The following is an 18,953-nucleotide window of genomic DNA, read 5'->3' as shown; positions in this document are numbered from 1 at the left end:
TTGTGATCGTTTCTGAAGTGGGAACAGCTCTGTGCCTCAGCCCATTGGCACCTTTGCTGTCTCCAGGCAGACAATGTCAAAGCAGACACCCAGTGGGTGATCACTATATAACTGCCTACTTGATGGTGAGGAGAGCACACACATGAGCATGTGCACTCACGTACACAGACAGACACAGACACACACACAGACACACACACACACACACACACACACACACACACACACACACGGCTCACAGGACTGATCCATGTTGTGAGGGTAAGGTAGAAGAGATTGAGTTGAATATGAGTCTCCCTTTATAGCCTCAGAATGGTTATCTCCTAATGCAAACAAGCAAAGTCGGACCTCCTTGACTCCATGACTAGACCAGGGCTGTTAGAATGGTGGGCTGTGACTTGTCAGGAGAAACGCCCATCATTTCTTGTTGAGTTCCAAAGAACAGCATCAATCAGAAAGAAATCAGAGGGTATCATATAAAATAACAGCATACAAGCCTTCAGAGCATGTTTGTGTCTATGCTTCCCGGGTGTGGGTAGTAAAAAGATGTTGGTGAAGGGCTGTCAGTATGCAACATGTCACACAGAAACCTGGATGAAACTTAACATTTCCTTCACGTCCATAAATTTTATCATTTAAATTACCGAGGCATATATTGCAGGGGAAGATAGAATTCGCTGAAATCCCACGGTCATAAACACTTTAAAATAGCACAAATACAAAATGGTAAAGTGTTGTTGAGTCTTAGGCAGTAATTTTAGACTCGGTTAAAGAAAGAAATTCTGGAGGCTGGGAGATGGCTCAGGCAACAAGCCCCTGCTGAGCGAGCACAAGGGTCTCATCTGGATCCCAGCACCCACGTTAAAGCCAAGCCCAGTGGCACACTGCAGAGTGGGGGCAGCACGGGGCGGGGTGTGGAGGGGGGAGGGAGCCATCAATGAGCCCCAGGCTCTGTGAGAGATCCTATCTCAAAAAATAACTGGAGAGCAGATCAATTAAGACACCTGATGCTGATCTCTGGCCTGTGCATGCATGCACACACACACACACACTCTCACAAGAACATATACACGCACCATATGCACACACATATATACATTTCCCCCCCCCCACACACACACACAACAACAACAGCAGCCATCAAAGAAAACGATAACAATTACTTCTTTTTTTCTGGCATTTGAAGAACACACAATATGTGATTTTCATTATGAGGGACTCAACACCACAAAGTCTAGGAGCCTGGGTAGTTTCCGTAACCTTCACCAGCCAGCCTGTCAGACTTGGTTCTCTCACTGCACACGGTCGAAGAGTGAAATAAAGATTGCCTGCAGATTGGCCTTCTTCTTCTCCCGGGGGCCCCAAACTCACAAAAAGCCAAACACAATGTGTGGACGAACCAGGATAACCTTGAAGCATGTGCCTGTGCTGGGCAGCAAGAAGGACTTGTCCTCACCCATCATACCTTGAAGATAGTCCAGACAGGGCTTTCTTGAGGATCTCGGGGGTCCTGTCTGAGGCCGGTGGGATCTCAGGAACATCAGAATCTCCTCTGGCATCGAGATCTCCATACCTGTCATCAATATCTGTTTCCTAAAATGAAAAAGAAGAACTGTTTACAAAGTATTCGTATATATGTTTTATTTTGAGATGGGGCCTCGGAGCGGGCCTGGGGCTGGCCTGGAGTTCACTATGTCGCCTCTGTGGTCCTCAAACTCTGACTTTCCTGCCTTGGCTTACCAATGTTGGGATTTAGGTGTGTATTAGCACTCCTGGGGCAAAGCATGCTTTTAGACAGCATGTGCCTGTCGCTGCGTTCTCTCATTGCTTGGTGAGCCAAGGCTTAGTTACCTAATCCAAGACAAAGACACTACTATCAGCCTACACTGAATGCCCAAGCACTGCCATAGATTCTTGCTAAGGAAGCTTTATGATCTTTGGTAAAATTCCAAAATAAAGGATTACCTTAAACAAAAGACATAAGAACAGCTCAGATGACTTCTTCTTAAGTCAGATGCTTACTGACAGAACCAAATATTTACTGTTTGCTTCTCAACTGGGAGAACAGGGCTATTTCTGTAGATTCTAATCAGCAGTTCAGTCTGCTTTCATTTAACTAACATCCCAGAATCAACAGGAAGAAGGCTCTCTTGCTTGGGTGTAGCAATATGGATTGTAACATCCATCATTTTTATTAGCTCCCAGTAAAGCAGGTCAAATGGACGCTGTATTTTTCCTGCAGATGAACGTGATCGAGAGTGTTATTTTAGTTACCAGATTTAAGTCATTTGATATCTAAGAGGGCACATACGCAAGCACTGTGTTTGTGCGGTAGGCCCTGGGGGCTCTGGGTCTCTATGACAAAGGCCACCCTAGAACTTTCAGGATAGGACAGCCAAGGCATTTGTAAGAACAGACATGGCATCTGCTATACCATTTTGACATATCCTTCCCTCCTTTACACCCCTTCCTCCTAGCCCTGCATGCTCCTGCAACCAACAACCTTCAGGAAAGAAAGTGATTTGCAGATGTGAGAAGTAGAGGGAGCTGAGTTCAGGGGAAAGGCACTTTCCCAACAGACAAGGATGGGCACTGGGCAGAGGGCTTGGAAACAACCCAAACTCAGCCGTGGCCAGCTCCAAAGCTTCAGCAAATTTTATCGCCATTTTAACTGCAACCACATCCAAGGAGGAAGCATTGAGCATGACGCCGAGGACACGGCAGGGTCCAACAAGCAGCAGGCTATCAGGGTTAAGTCTTCCGGTCCCCCGGGCAGCTTTCCATAGGAAACGTTAGCATTTAGGCAGAATGTTCAGACTTCATACAGTGAGAATCAAACTTCAGTGTACCACACACAGCTCTGTTATAAAATTACATGTGTCACTATCCAAAAAAGACAAGTGAGACAGACGTGATCCCCAAACAGCTTCAACAGAGAAGTGTCGACTGGTAACAAGTAGACTGACATCAATTCAAGAGGCTCTGGCCACAGGTGGCCAGTGGGCCAGGTCACCCGACTCCTCGGCGGGCGGGCGGGCGGGCGGGCGGGCGGGCGGGCGGGCGGTGAGGCAAAGCACTGGTTGCTCTTGACACTTTTTCTGACTCCAGTGATCCGGAGAGGTGGGAGGGTTGAAATGCGGACGGGGACAAAGGAAGTGACTCTCCAAGGAACCACAAAGGCACAAAAAGAGCACAAGAGCAGGGGTCAGGGGCTTCCAGGATCCATCCTATCTCGACCCAAATGATCAGTGTAACACAGGCCAAGCCTTGACCCCAAGGGAATGAAGGCTTCAGTTTCTACTTGGAAATAAAACCATTGGGCTGGAATTCAGGTCATTTTCTTCAAATCAGTGACATTTTTGCAAACCGCATCCAAGTATAGTTGACAGTGACAGAACTGTGCTCAGACTTCACCTCCTGTGCTGGCTAGTTTTAACTGTCACTTGAGCCAACCTGGAATAACCTGGGAAGACAATGCAAATGAGGAATTATCTAGATCAGACTGGCCTGTGGTATGTCAGTGGGGGCCTATCTCGATTGCTGGTTGGTATGGGAGACCCCAGACCACTGCAGGCAGTATCCATTCCCTGGATAGGTCCTTGCGGTAGCCTGAATGAGAATGCCCCCCATAGGCTCATATGTATACATCCTTGGTCCCCCGTTGGTGGAACTGTTTGGGAAGGATTAGAAGGTGTGGCCTTGTTGGAGGAGGTGTGTCACTGGAAGTGGGCTTTGAGGTTGCACAAGCCCATGCCAGGCTCAGCCTCTCTCTCTCTTCTCTTCCTGCTGCCTGATGATCAGGATGTAAAGTTTCAGCTACTGCTCCAGCCTGCCACCATGCTCCCCACCATTATGTTCATGAACTAACCCTCTGAAACCGGAAGCCAACCCCAATTAAGTGTTTCCTTTTATAAGTTGCTTTGGTCATGGTTTTTCATCACAGCAATAGAACAGTAACTAAGGCAGCCCTCAATGGTCTAAGAGTAGAGAAAGCTAGCCAGCAAGCAGGCAGGCAGCATGGGTGCACTTAGTTCTCTCTGCTCTTGACTGTGGATGTGGTGTAGCTAGCAGTCCAGGATTCCTACCTCTGTGACTTCCCTGCCAGTGACGGACTGGAGAATTCCAAACTAAAATAAACTCTTTCTCTTAGCAACATCGCTTGTTGTCAGAATATTTCTTTACTGCAACAGAAATGAAACTGGAGTACTGCCCTGCCCCCCTCCATGCTGCCATACTCTGGACCACTATCCTGCCCTCCCTCCATGCTGCCATGCTCTGGACCACTATCCTGCCCTCCCTCCATGCTGCCATGCTCTGGACCACTGTCCTGCCCTCCCTCCATGTTGCCATGCTCTGGACCAATGTCCTGCCCTCCTCCATGCGGCCATGTGCTGGACCACTGTCCTGCCCCCCTCCATGCGGCCATGCGCTGGACCACTGTCCTGCCCCCCTCCATGCGGCCATGCTCTGGAACATTTCCCTGCCCTCCCTCCATGCTGCTATGCTCTCAGTTACATTTCTAAAGTTCCAAGTTTTATCTTTCTTCCTTTAGAGAAACACAATTTAAAATGTAAGACTTAATTTGGTTTATTTAATTTCACCCTAAATAAGGAATAAAAAGTAATTCCCAAACACGGCATATTAGACCAACATTACTCAAACATCAGAATGGAATCCTGGTATGGATCCTCTGCTACAACGACAGTGAACTTGAAAGGACACCAGGTGAATGAACAAAGGATCACCTCAGATGACCAAGCAGCCACCCAGCACTAACACGGGCTGTGGAGAGTCAAACAGTTTTGAAAAGCAAAGTGACAGCTGCTTTTTGCCAAGCCCATAGTTTAGAGATGGTTCTCAAATGTCTTTCCATCTTAGGCCCCTAATTCCAAAGCCTACACAACTTTCCTTTCACCTCTCTGTACACCAGGATCTGTACCCAGTCTGCATGTCCACATATGTCTCCATGAAAATCACCAGGTCTGCAACAGAAGCGACTGACCTGCCCCCTCCACCAAGCCTGCTGCCTCCTTCCCTGTTTGCTGCTTGGAGAAGAAGCCACAGCCAAACCAGTGAACTGATGGGTCCAGTCAGGAACTCAGCATCTGGACGGCAAGATGGCTCGGTGATGATGACCTAAGTTCAGCCCCAGAACCAACAGTGAAATGAGGGAACAGAGTCCTGAAAAGTTTGTCTTCTGACCTCAACACATATGATATGGCATGTGCACACATATGCACATGCACACACAAATAATAAAAGTAAACTACATAAAAAAAACTGGGCAGTCAGGCAGTGGTGGCGCACGCCTTTAATCCCAGCACTCAGGAGGCAGAAGCAGGAGTATCTCTGTGAGTTCAAGGCCAGCCTGGTCTACATAGTGAGTTCCAGGACAGCCAAGGCTACACAGAGAAACCCTGTGTGGAAAAACAAAATAAAACTGGGCATCAGTTTGGGGGGGGCATTTTCTTTTGTCCACATATTCAGCACCAAGCCTGTCTTTCGGCTTCCCTCCATCACCGTCAGCCCCCCTGGGTATCCCCCTCTTCCCTGTGCCTCAGCCTCCGCTCCCGTCTCCTTGAGTCTGCTGCACACACTGCAGTCACGACAATTTACAAAGCCACATATCCAATCCTACTGCTCCCCGCCCAAACCACCAGGATGAAGCCAGATCACTTGGTGTGGCTTTGGCTGTTTCTACGAAGGGGCCCTTATCTTCCAGACCTCCTTCTTGGGCCCCACTTTTTACAGTGTCCTCCCTCTCTCCTGCATGTGGATGCTTATTCTCTGTACAAAGTGTAAAGTTACACCCTCTCTTGCCCGTTGTTTCTACCCTCCCTAACCATTCCTCAAGCCCGGCTCCTGCAGGGCCATGGTCCAACCTCACCATCAAGACCACACCTTTAGACTCTCATCTTCTCTGACTCCCAGCTCTAGATTAGCTACTCTTGAACTATGCTTCCAGAACTCTCTTTACTACAGTGATGTCTGCTAGTCTTCGTTTGTTACTAGTACACCCTTTGTGGAGAGAAGATGTTGACTGACTACAGGCTACTACAGCTCCCGGTTCCAAGGAGCTGTCACTGCGCAAGGGCAGGCTGAAGGAACCGAGGCTGCTGGCTCTGCTGCAATTTCACACTAAAATAAACTCTCACCTGCTCTCGCTACAGGTAATCTTCGGTAAATCGCCCGGCTTGGGACCTATGTCGGGGGAAGGAGGACTTCTGAGTAGGGGGCACTACTCTCATCCAACTACAAAGCCCACATAAAAATTGTCTGCTCATGACGTCTGAGAGCTGAGTGAATCTCCCTGCCCCCCTGCAAGTCTGGCTTCTACAGTGAAACTAATTCTAGAACATGGAGCAAGATGCTTCCGAGATATTGATTCATTTATTTGTACGATCACCAAAGGAAATGATCATTTCCATTTCATAAGTGAGAAAATTTAGGCTGAGATGTTAAGCAAAGCAGCCATTTACCCATCTCTAGGTATGCTCCCAAATCAATCTGTGCACTAACACTAAGCCTGGAGGCAGCCTAACAGGCATACCTTAAAAAGAGAAGAGCCATGCAGGGCAGTGGTGGCACACGCCTTTAATCCCAGCACTTGGAGGCAGAGCCAGGCGGATCTTTGTGAGTTTGAGGCCAGCCTGGTCTACAGAGAGAGATCCAGGACAGGCTCCAAAACTACACAGAGAAACTCTGTCTCGAAAAATGAAAACAAAAAGAAGAAGAAGAGCCAAGGCAACTTTGAAAGAACAGAGCTAAAGGTCGTCTGGTGCTGGTTGGCGAAGTTCTTAGGAAGCCACTGTCATCGAGAGCATGTGGCACTGGAACAAAAGAGAATCACGGCACCAAAGTCACCTTGCACACAACATACTCAACTGTCTCAACAGCACTGTAAAGACAATGCAGGAGGACGGGCTGCAATAACCACGAAAAGGACCTCACCAGATTTCACAACACAGACAGAACCTAAGTAATGACGGGGTCAAAGAATTCCTAAATTCCATAAAATCTCTACTCTTGGATTAGGTCCCAAAGACTTTCTTTACATATGGTAACAGAAGCATGATCCATAAAAGAAAAAAGAAAACAAAATTTACTAAATGATTTTTGAAAGATGCTGCTAAGAGAATCAGAAGACAAGGCAAAGACTAGGAGAGGGCTCCTGTCAATCACACAGCTGGCCACGGCCTGACAGCTGGGAGAGGGCTCCTGTCAATCACACAGCTGGTGAAGGCCTGACAGCTAGGACACATAAAAGACTCTCAGAGTTCAGTAAGAACAGTCAACAAGCACAAACCAGGAACAAATATTTCAGCAGACACGCTCTGCCAACAATAACACACAGATGGCAAATAAGTGCGAGGCGAGACACTCAGCACCATCACTCATTAGGAGATGACAATCACAGCCCACAGTGACACAGGCATGAGGCGCACCAACCAAGTCCCAGAGGGTGGAGGTGGGAGCACTGAGAGGCTAAGGCCAATCTGGGCGACATAGAGACCCAAACACACGCACACACGCACGCACGCACGCACGCACGCACGCACGCACGCACACGCATGTATAACACATACACCACACTAGGTGTTGGAAACTGTGAAGTTCTGTCCCTGCATGCTGCTGGTGGGAGTGTAAAACAGGGTAACTGCTTCCAAAAACAACTTGCTAGTTTCTTGGAAAATGAAATGTATATTCTCCAGATGACCCTGCCATTTTACTCCCAGGCCTTTCCTCAAGACAGATGCAAGGATATATCCCACTGTATGTGGCTGTATACACAGATTCATAGCAGCTGTATTTGTAGTAGTGACAAACAAGAGACAACCCAAAAGCCCCAGGTGAAACGGGCAGACGGTGTTTTCCATGCAGTGAAGTGCTCACTCTCTATGTGAAGAACTAGCGCTACACAGGATGTATGGTGTAGCTTTAAAATAATTACACTAAATCAAAAGGCCTGATATCCAGGTGTGGTGGCATGCCTATAATCCTGGCTGTGGGGAGGTGGAGGCAGGAGGACCAGGGGTTCAAAGTCACAAAGCCAACTGGAAGCCAACCTGAGTGACATTAGTTCCTCTCTAAAAAAATTAAAAAATAAAGGGCCAGTTGAAATATATATATATTTCAATGTATATATATGTGTGTGTGTGTGTGTGTGTGTGTGTGTGTGTGTGTATGTATGTATAGCACTCCATTTGTGTAAAATCCCAGGGACTATAAACCTAACTTAGAGTGTTAGAAAGCACTGGGCACCGGGGATAATGCGAGAACCACACACAGGAGTGGAAGACAACGCTCACTATTTTAATTGTGGTGATGGCTACACGGAAAAAGTATGCCAGAACTCACCAGATTGTAGCTGCTCTGGATTATTTGTCTCCCCTCCCTCCAGGTCATACCCTGCTGCTGACCTCCAATGTGATAATACTGAGGTCACAGGGTGGAGACTGGAACCAGTTCATGACTGGAACTAGTGCCCTCTCTCTACCACGTTAAGACAGCGTGCCTCCTGAAAATCTGAGACAGCATCCTCACCCAGGACCAAAGCAGCCACAACGTCCATGTTGACTTCCAGCCTCCAGAACTGTGAGAAATAAATTCCTGTTATTTAAGCTGACCGGTCTGTGGCATTCTGTTATAGCAACTTGAACTAACAACACGGCACTCGAAATGTGTTTAACTTAGTGAGTACCACTGGAGAGTCTGAAAGGAATGATCCAGACAGGGCTAAGGTTCTCCCCAACAGTGAACACTGAGAAGATCGGAACGAGGGCAGGACCAGGTAGTGAAGGATATGGTCCATTCCACATGGAGTCCCAAAGAGATGTCCCTGAGCCCACAGAGCTAAGCATGGTTTGGAGTTACACACAGACTAATCTCTCAGCCATCTGCATCCTAAAGCCTGTGAACACATTATGTTACAGCACAAGGGAGAAACACAGTGATGAAATTTGCCAAGGAACCAACCTTGAGATGGAGAGGTTATCCTGGACTATCCAGGTGGGTGACATATAATCCCAAGGGGAGAGAATAAAAAGGAGGTATGAGAGCAGAAGTTAGTACAACGGGTTTTGAAAATGGAGGAAGGGGCCACAAGCCACTGTGTGCAGGAAGACCGAGGAGAAGAAGGGCAAGGAAACAGGACTTCCCTTCAGAAGCGGCCCTGCGGACACCCTGAGTTCCATCCGTGAGGCTCACTTCAGGGAGCTGATTACAAAACTGTGAGACAGTCCTATCTGCCACACAGAGAACCCCTCCAGCAACTGCCTCTCTGCCGAGTTTACCTGACTCAGTTCTCTGGCCTCTCCACCTGCCAGAGTTCCACCCACCAGGGCTTTGCTTGCACCTGAGGACTCGACATGCTGAGCGGCTGGTGATGGCCATCTCTGTGACAGCCGTGAGGAAGTCCAGCCTCCTGGGCGGCCACACCACTAATGTCATGGGCAGTATTCACATCCCACCCAATCTCAGGCCCTGTTCTAAGACGTCCCTGCAGTTCCGGCTCGCTGTAACCTTTCCCTGGAGACACGTCATTCTTAAAATTACACTATGTCTAATGGTGTCATTTATGTAAGTCTCAAGTCCCAAATTAGAACTAAGATCCCTTAAGGGGACGACGTAGAGAAACTCAGACAGCTGATGGGCTTCATTCAAATGCTAATTACCATTACGCTAGCAAATGTGTGCTTTACCTGAGTTTTTATTAATGCTTCTCCAGAGACATCACCATTTTCTCATCACTACACTGTCAACAAACAAACAAAAAACCCAGTAAATCAACTAAGAATAACTATACCTGCTCCCGGCACTCTCCCGCTAGGATCCTGATTTGGGGGAGGGGGAGCTCCGAAAGAAGCACTGGGGACAATTAGAAAACTAGAATATAGATTTTTTTTTTTTTTTAATGGGTCTGTGTTGCCAGACTTGTCCTGTACTTGTCCTGCACTCCTGGGCTTAGTGATCCTCTCATTTCAATCTCCCAACTAGTCGGAAGTATGAGTGTATGCCACTGTAACCAGCGACATGAGACTTGCGAATTTTTAAACTTGTAACAGTATTGTGGCTATGTAGGAAAATGTCTTTAAGAGATTTAAGGCTTAGATAGGCCGTTCATCCCAGTACTCGGGAGGCAGAGGCAAGAGGATCAGAGTTCAGGGTCATCCTTGTCACACAGCAAGTTCAAGGCCAGCCTGGGCTACTCAGGTCAGTGTCAGAAAGAAAGAAAAGATAGAGGTGTGGTTCTGCTCACAGTGAGTGTCCAGCGTATCTGTAACTCACTTCCAAGCCACTCACCAATAAATATTTGCAAGCCCACATCACAGGGCAAAACAAACTTAGCAGACTGTTTATAATTACTTAAAACTAAGGGCTAGATACTGATGATGGTAATTAATTATGTGTAGATCTGGAGGAAGGGTTAAAACTAAACAACACACTGTTTCAGGATGCAAACATATGTGGTAAATCCATCAGGAGAAAGAATAAGAAAAGTCACCCAGGCAACAGCTGGAAGGTACCAGGCATCAATCCTGCATTTATTAAATGTAGTGCTAACAGTAGTATGTGCAGAATTCCAGTGAGTGCCACATGCCTGGACTCTACATGCCTGGACTCTACATGCACTGCATCCACATGCACTGGATCTACATGAACTGGATTCTACATGCACTGGATCTACATGAGCTGGATCCACATGCACTGGACTCCACATGCACTTGATCCACATGCACTGGACTCCACATGAGCTGGATCCACATCCACTGGACCCCACATGCACTGGATCCACATGTGCTGGATCCACACGCACTGAACTCCACAAGCACACCATCCCATACAGTTGCTAAAAGGTTCTACCTGCCAGTAAGTAGGTCAAAGAAAATACCTTGTTTCCTCATCTGGATTTCTACATATTGAGATGAAATGCTAAGTCCAAGATGAGCTTAATAAATATTTACTGCCCACAGCACCACCACGTATTTGAAACGACCTACTTGGACCAGGAAAACGGCATGGCAGTGAGCCCTTACCTTAATGCCAACAGGTTCGGTTCAGGTAGATGATGGAGTGACATGAGCTTCAGCACCCCACACCGCCCTGAGTCAGCCAACCAAGAGTCCTAACACACAAAAGGACAGCCACCACAGCCAGGAAGCAGCCTTCAGGTTCACAAAACATTTAAGATAAATAAGATCCCCACAGAACATTGGACTCTTCCATTCAGTGCATTTCAATGTTGTATTTAAAACAAAATTTAAAATCTTGGTAGTTCTGACAAACTCTTAAGCAGATATAACAATTACTAGAAGAATAAGTCTGATTCCCCTGTGGGGGAAATATATATATATATATATATATATATATATATATATATATATATATATATATATATATCGAGACAACTAATGGCAGCACCCTTCAGGAATGACCCAAATGAACTGGTCCTCTGGGAGTTCAGGACACAGCATGGTGAGATCTGACCGTAGGAGAGCAGAGCACACCAGTGCTGCAGCACAAATCCATGCACTGGCTGCTCTGAGAAATGCAGGGCTGCCCTGCTATCACCCCATTCCTCTCCACTACGGGACGTGCCATTTAAAATCACCTGTCTCGTAAAGGACTCCCAGCGATTTTCCTACCTGGGACTTTCCACAGACAACAAGCAACCTTTGGTCACTCCGTGTCAGTCATGAAGGGTGGCATCTCATCTGAGCCTTGCTTAGAGAGGCACGTAACCATCATTTTCCCACGGCATAAAACCAAATTAAGTCTCAGAAAGCTGGTAAAGATCCTGAATGAATGGCCTGTTTCATCGCACTGAATTAAAATATTTTTTAAGCAGAATTTTCAAATACAGAATAGTTGAGGGAAGACAGACACAGACGACCCATGTATTTAGCTGAGTCATCTATGAATATGTAAATGTCTGTCTTACAAGAATGAAGATATGTCAATACATAAACACAGAGGAATGATACTCTGTTATTGTCTATCAGTGTTTACAAGATCATGTTCTAGGACCACTCTAAACTGCCCCACCTCCTTCTGGCCAGGACAATCATCTTCCAGTAAACTGCCAAAGTGACCAACACAAAGGGAAAGAGAAGTGTGGGACATGTGTCCTCCAGAAACACAGGGTGACACAGTGCTAAGGAGGACCCAGGAACACTTAACAAGGATGCCCTGTAAATGTCACCACGATCGAACAGGAAGAGGCGGTGCTACTTGAACTGTTACTGTAAAGCAAAATTCTTGTCAAGAGAACCAGTGGTTGTTGACCATAGTTAGCACTCCAAGAGCCAAGAGCAACATCAATTAGTGAGGGGTGACAGGTCATGGAAAAGAAGGAAGCAAGGAGGTACAAGGTTTGGCCGACATGCCAGCCGGTTTCACCTAGAGAAGCACACTTGGCAAGAACCAATGGGAAGAAGTCTGAGCCGCTGGAGACCAGCCCCTATGAATTCACAGCATAACAGGTAGACAAAAATAAAAGACCTCTAAAGAGTTAAAAAAAATTAACTAAATAAACAAAATGTCCCACCTTTCCCTGGTACAGTTATGACATGCACAAATATTGGTTGCTTGCATCAGAAAGTCTACTCTAGTGGAACAGATAATTTGTTATAGATAGCTGATAATATTTTGTGGGAAATTTCTCAAAATAATAAGATGAACTGCTAAAAGGTAAGACCCAAAACGTAAAACTTCATGCAGTACCACCAGGCTGCTCTTTAAAAATCCCAAATATAAAAAAGACTTTTAAATGGCCAAGGACCAATCCTTACCTCCCCACAGCTTTCTGTCTATACATCCACAACTTTAGAACTGACTGTAGTGGCCTAGCTTATTCCTGAACACACTTGCTCAGGAAGGCCCTGATCCTCTGAGGACCTAGAGGAAGCGTTTCAATGACACATCAGCTGTCAACAGGAAGTACTGGCGGGCAGAACATTCAGTTGAAAGATGCTGATCTTCCTCAAAACTCTTCTGGCTGTTTCCACAATTCCACACATTTGTATTACAGTTACTCATCATAAGCAAGTCTTCACATTGAGAGGCATCCCAGTTCTCAGTTCTGTCACACCTGCTCTCCCACTGTGGGCACCAACTGCTTTTCCCCTCAGCTTTTACTCTGAACACACCGTAAGGAGCAAGTGAAAAAGCCCAGGACAGCCTCTGAACTGAGCCCCCTTACAAACATCAAATGCTGAGACTTACTAGAACTTAACAACCATGCAGATTTGGTGTTAACAATCTGCACTGGCTTTCACAGATCTATTAGCTGCTTCCTGGACATTTAATGTCCCGAGCCTTAAAAAGGAAACCACCGCTGAGCAGTGGTGGTGCACACCTTTAATCCCAGCACTCGGGAGGCAGAGGCAGGCGGATCTCTGTGAGTTCGAGGCCTCGACTACCAAGTGAGTTCCAGGACAGACACCAAAACTACACAGAGAAACCCTGTCTCAAAAAAAAAAAAAAAAAAAGGAAACCACCAGTGTGTTCGGTTAAGCTCATTTGTTTCTTAGATTCATTAGTGCTCACTGGTTCTAAGTCCCTGTTGGACTGAGAAAGTGGAGGGCCCAAGGCAAACACCTGGATCTTTGCTCTTCTGCTTTTCAAAATGGTTCTGGACTCTATTTCTGCTTTTTTTCCTCAATGAAGAAGCGTCCGTCCGTGCGTCCGTCCGTGCGTCCGTCCGTCCGTCTTTGCTTTCCTGGTATATATGTACACTGCCCTGTGCTCTCCACGCCTACTCACCCATGTCAGCACCTCATCTCTCTCTGACCTCTTTCTAAGAACACACCTCCCTCCACCGAAAACAACATCTTCCCTTATCCTTTTGTAACGAAAAAAAAAAATTTCATGCAATATATTTTAACATATTTCCCCTCCCTCCACCCCTCCCAGTTCTTCCCCACCTCCCTAGCCACCCAACTTTATGTTCTTTCCCTCTCTCTCAAAACAAAAAGCCAAAGTGAAACAAGAAGTCCACAAAACTACCAATGAGTTCGTTCCGTGTTGGCCAACAACTCCTGGACCTGGGGCCTGCCCCGGGATACGGTTGATACACCCAGTGACACTCTACTGGAGAGAGCTGATCTTCTCTTTGCACGTAGGTATCAGTTGCAGATAGTTTCTTGGTTAGAGGTAGGAGCCTGTGTCCACTTCCCTCTCTCCGTACTGGGACCCCATGCGGCCTGGACCTATGCAGGCTCTGTGCATGCTGCCTCGGACCTGTGGTGAGTCCTCCAATGACTTCATACGTGCATGAGTCCTGTGGTGAGTCATCCATCCCCTCTGGCCTTACAGTCTCTCCACCCCTTCTTCTGCACAGCTCCCTGAGTCCGGAGGGGCTGCCCCTCCTATCTTAAAGCCCTTACACTGTCACCTCCCAACAACAGCTACCAAGTGTGTTCCTCTAGCTTCCCCAGTATAGAGCCTGGTTTCCACTAAGGTCTTTGGCTAAACCCTGTGTGTGTCTCAGCCTGTATTCTAGAGGGCTACTGAGGACACCTTCCAAGCAGACCCTCCTCTTTTAGCCTTCAGGATCTTCACCTTTGCTACTCTTTACATCCCTAACTCTTTTCTAACATGGGCACTCTTTCCTTAGACTTGCCATGACTGATGTCTTGGTCCCACCACCATCTTTTGACAGAATGTGCTTTCTCTCCACTGTAGGACACCATCTCCTCTAGACTGACAACTGGCCCATCAATTCCCCTAGATAGCTCTGCAATGCCCTGCTTTTCGGAGTTCCCCCTTCCAGCACTTTCTAGACCACTGCTCTTGAGCTATGCATGTCTCTGCACAAGTTTCCAGTGGCAAGAGAGGTGTGGTGGTACACACACACAACCCCAGCACCAGAGAGGCAAAGACAAGAGGATGGTGGATTCCAGTTCAGCCTGGACTACACAGGAAGAGCTACTTCAGAAGAAACCAGTAACCAAAGCAACAACAGAGCCCAGTCCAGCAGCTTCCCAGAGTCCATGAATAAAGAACATCACAGGCTACAAGGCTGGCCAGCATTCAACCCCACCTTCCAAACAGGCCGAGTTTATGCTCTGGGATTTCCAAACTAACTTCTGTGTTCTGTCCCTAGAATGCTGAGTCAAGAAGCAGTTCTGCATGCCTTTTGCCTAGAACACCCTGCCCTAACCCCTGTCCTAACCCTAGTCCACCTGACTGAATTCCCAGGCATCTTCACTTCCTACTTCAACTCTCTTTAAAGCTTCTCCTACATTCTGCAAGTAGAGTTCATTCAGGCCCCCCAATGCTTACAAGGCCTTCACAGCTGTCTACTGAATCTAACCCACACAAGGCTCCAGGGTACGGCTGGGCTAGGGGGTCCTTGTTCTCTGTTGAGTACTACTCGGCCACTTCAAGTCCTGGAACATTCTCCTGGAGGTAAGGAGCACTTTTTTCACACGTTAATTCTCTGGAACACGGAGCTTTCTCTGGGTAGAAGTCTCGGGGTCCTGAACAATGGAAATGTCACATTAACAATACCATTATAAAGGCTACAAAATGGCAAAGCATGGGAGTGCAGTTTAATGCCAGGATATAAAGCACCTCCTCCACTTCTTGCATTAATTTCAAAAGGTTTTTTTTTCCCCCCTTCTTCTTCTTTACTGGCTCTTGAACAGAACAGCACTTAAAAGAGTTTCGATGGACCAAATATTAAGCAGCCTCCAACAGGCAACTGATTTAAAAATAGCCCTTGACCTGGAAATATAGGTGTGTTCAAATGCACACCCTGATAAGAAAGGACAGACAGAGGATACAGCTCAAGGCCTTAGAGCCTAGCAAGTCAAGGGCTCCTTGAGACGGGGCTCTGGAAGTACGGGAACATTTCAGCACAGTTTGAACAAGCTCACCCTCATCTAAGAACTCATGACAAAACGAGTTACGGATGGACACATTTCATCTCGGAAAAACCACATCCACCAAAATATCTATCAATGGCAGCTAACAACACAGCACTTATAAAGAAACACACAAGCCAGCGGGGTAAACAAGTCACCAAGGGAGATGCCGACTCTAATGAGTCCAAGGACTCCGTAGACGCCCCCCCCCCCCCCCGTTCCTATTTTAAATACATTATGGTGTTTGAAATGTAAGCAAATAAATTAAAAAGCTATTTTATGCACCGTTTCCCGTTTTCAGGACATGTTTTGTCTTAATAAGAGCTCGTTAGCTTTCTCCAGTTAAGGAAGTCAACATGAGGAGGCTGGTATTTCCTTGATTCCAAAGGATACCAGTGCTAAATAAAACAAAATCCCAACCTAATTAATTCTATTTTTGGTCTAGTTTCCAAGGCAGTTTTCACAAAGGCTGTTCTTAGCCCACTGCTTCCAGGTTTCAACCTTCCAGAGCCGGAAACTGTATTTTGTCTATTTCCTTGGCACATGTACTTCCCACGATCTCTCTTCATCCTCATGCCCCTCAAGAATAGAAAAGCAGCTGTCAACTCACTGAGTCTAAAGTTTGGGTCCTAAAATCACCATCATATTTATTGCTTCTGTGTTATCTTAGCACAGATTTGTAACTCAAGCTCCATCAAGTTCATTAACATAAGTTTGGGGAGGAACAATCAGGCTGCCAGGGGTGTCAGAACAGCAGACAGAGATGGGCAAGTTAGGTTCCAGTACCAAAACGCAGTGAGCTTGACCTTGGGCCATCCCAAGACAACCTGAGTAGTTTGTTTGTTTTTTGATACCGGGGCCAGTGTTGAGCTTACTACAGAGCTGAGAATGATTTCCTTGCCTCCACCTCTCCCTGTCCCCTAGTGCTGGGACTCCAGGCAAACGACACCACACCTGATCTTCCACAAAAGAATTCTAAGAATGATTTCAAAAGTTTTGAGTTTCTCAAGCAAAGTGGAATCCTGTAAACATAAGTTTTTATAGTAAATGCATTCTCTGGCCCAATTTCCCAATCTACCTATTTCTACCTATTTCACACGGGTGATAAAACTGCGGTGTTGTTGTTTTGTTTTTTTTTTTCTCTCTCTCTCTCTCCAAAAGTTCTTACTGGCACCAGTTTAGGAAACACACCTAAACTCTTGACTCTTTGTAGCCTTAACCTCTGCATGCAAAGTTAATCTATTTTAAAGGTGAGGGGTACGTCAAGTCTGGAATTAGCCTGTTCGCTTAAATGAAAACCAGCGGTGGGACGACTACTGCCCTGTGTGCCCGGCACTCACGTGCTCCCCGCGTACGGCAGCCTCAACCCTCCGGAATCTATCAGCCCGGAAAAAGAACAGAGAAACGAAAGCGCAGCTTGGAGCAGCTCCAGAGCCCGGCTGCGTCAGGCTCCAATGACAGCCCAGAGCCCAAGGTGCCCGTCTTAAGTTTACTCCCAACTTTGTCGCCCTACCCAGGAAAGGCGAGAGAGGTGGCGGCCACAAGACAGCCGGAGCGCCCGCGGTGACGGGTTCCATCCCGACCCCAGAGCGGGGAGCAGTGGAGGGGGGGGATCGGGGAAGAAGTCAGGTTCAAGTGCGGAGCTCGCACTCCCCGGAGCGGGGGGACGCGCAGGACCCCCGCGGCACGCCCGCTCCGGGGGCGCGGCCCCGGCCCCGCCCCACTCACTCACTCCCCACTCACTTTGTCGCTGGTGCTCTCGGTTTCGTGGTCGCCGCCGGCCGCCTCCCCCTCGCGGGGTGGCGGCGTCCCCGCTCCCCCGGGGCCGGGGCAGCCCCCGCGGTGCCGCAGCTCCAGCATGTCCCGCTCCCGCGTCGCTGGGCTGGCGTCGTCTAGCGCCCCGCCACCGCGGAGCCGCGCCGGGTCACCCCGAGAACGGCATCAACGAGCGAGCGCTCGAGGCCGCCGCCGCCGGCAGGGGGTGCGGGGCGGCGCGGGCGGGCGGGCGGGCGGGCGGGGACGCGGCGCCGTTGCCAGGTGCGCGGCTCCACGCACGGGCCCCAGAGGGCGGAGGAGCAGCCCGGCCCTCCCTCGCGCCTGGCGACCGCGCCACCCTGGCCCGCCCGCTCGCCGGCTCGCCCTCCCGCCCTCCGGCCCGCCCGCCCCACCTTCCCGCCGCCGAGCTCCCGCAGCACGGTCACGCGCCGCAGGCCCCGCCCCCTCCCGCCCGCCCCTGGGCCCTGCACTGCGGTGCCCGAGGCCCCGCCCCGGGCGGTGACGTCGGTGCCCCGGCCCCGCCCCACCCCGGCCCGGCCCCGCCCCGCGCGCAGGTGGGGGCCCGGAAAGGTGCGCCCTGGGCTAAGGACCCGGGATGAGCCAGGGGCTGGAGGACTGGGAGGCGAGCCCCAGGGACGGGAAGCCCTCGACGGCGCAGGGACGGAGCTCAGCCGACTCCTTCAAGGGACTCGGCCCAGCTTGACACGCCGCGGCGTGGCGGAGCTTCGCTGGCGTCCCCAAGCAGAAACTTGCTCGGCAGGACAGACCCGTTGGCTCCGCGTTCCAGCCCGTGCTTTGCCACCCCTGGTGCCTGGGGATGAGTTAGCTAATAGTTTCAGTGTCGTACCGAGGTTCTGTACCGGGGAAACTCGGGTGTTTGAATCTCACAAAATGTTCGACCGTAGGTTCCACCGAGAACCTTGGATGCCTTAGGACGCCACCGCCAACCTTGTCTCTGAAAGACAAGGACCTTGGGACGCTAAAGCTGGAACAGGATGGACACATGATCTGCGTTAATTCCAGGCTAAATCCTGTTAGCAGGTGCTTAGTCTTCTTTACATGCGTTTGCTAGTTGGTTATTAAAGGCAGGACACGCATTCCACAAAGGGTCAAAGGAGCACCGTCATTGTAACTAGTCAACAATTTCCCAGGTCATTACTGACAAGGTGAAAATGAGGAATATGTTGTTCTTCAAGTCTAATAACTAGCCAGCAAAATTCAAACGTCAGAGGAAGACACAATGAGAAACAGATTTCTGTTGGCATTTCTTTGTCTGGCCGAACAGATCTTTAAAGCCGTCAAGTTCAG

The 18,953-nt window shown here is 48.5% G+C and overlaps 1 protein-coding gene across 1 annotated transcript in view; it reads right to left on the bottom strand.

Annotated features, from left to right (window-relative positions):
- Positions 1 to 17,847, bottom strand: part of Cds1 (CDP-diacylglycerol synthase 1) — a 66,891-nt gene extending 49,044 nt beyond the window's left edge. Inside the window, exons 1-2 of the mRNA XM_059274814.1 lie at positions 17,613 to 17,847; positions 1,466 to 1,593 (exon numbers count right to left, since the gene is read on the bottom strand). Of these exons, the coding sequence (XP_059130797.1) occupies positions 1,466 to 1,593; positions 17,613 to 17,729 (245 nt within the window). The 5' untranslated portion in view covers positions 17,730 to 17,847. The remainder of the gene's footprint in view (positions 1 to 1,465; positions 1,594 to 17,612) is intronic.
- Positions 17,848 to 18,953: the final 1,106 nt, after the last annotated feature.

The sequence above is a fragment of the Peromyscus eremicus genome, chromosome 10, assembly GCF_949786415.1.
Source record: "Peromyscus eremicus chromosome 10, PerEre_H2_v1, whole genome shotgun sequence".
NCBI classification, from domain to species: domain Eukaryota; kingdom Metazoa; phylum Chordata; class Mammalia; order Rodentia; family Cricetidae; genus Peromyscus; species Peromyscus eremicus.
This window is presented reverse-complemented; position numbering and strand designations above follow the sequence as displayed.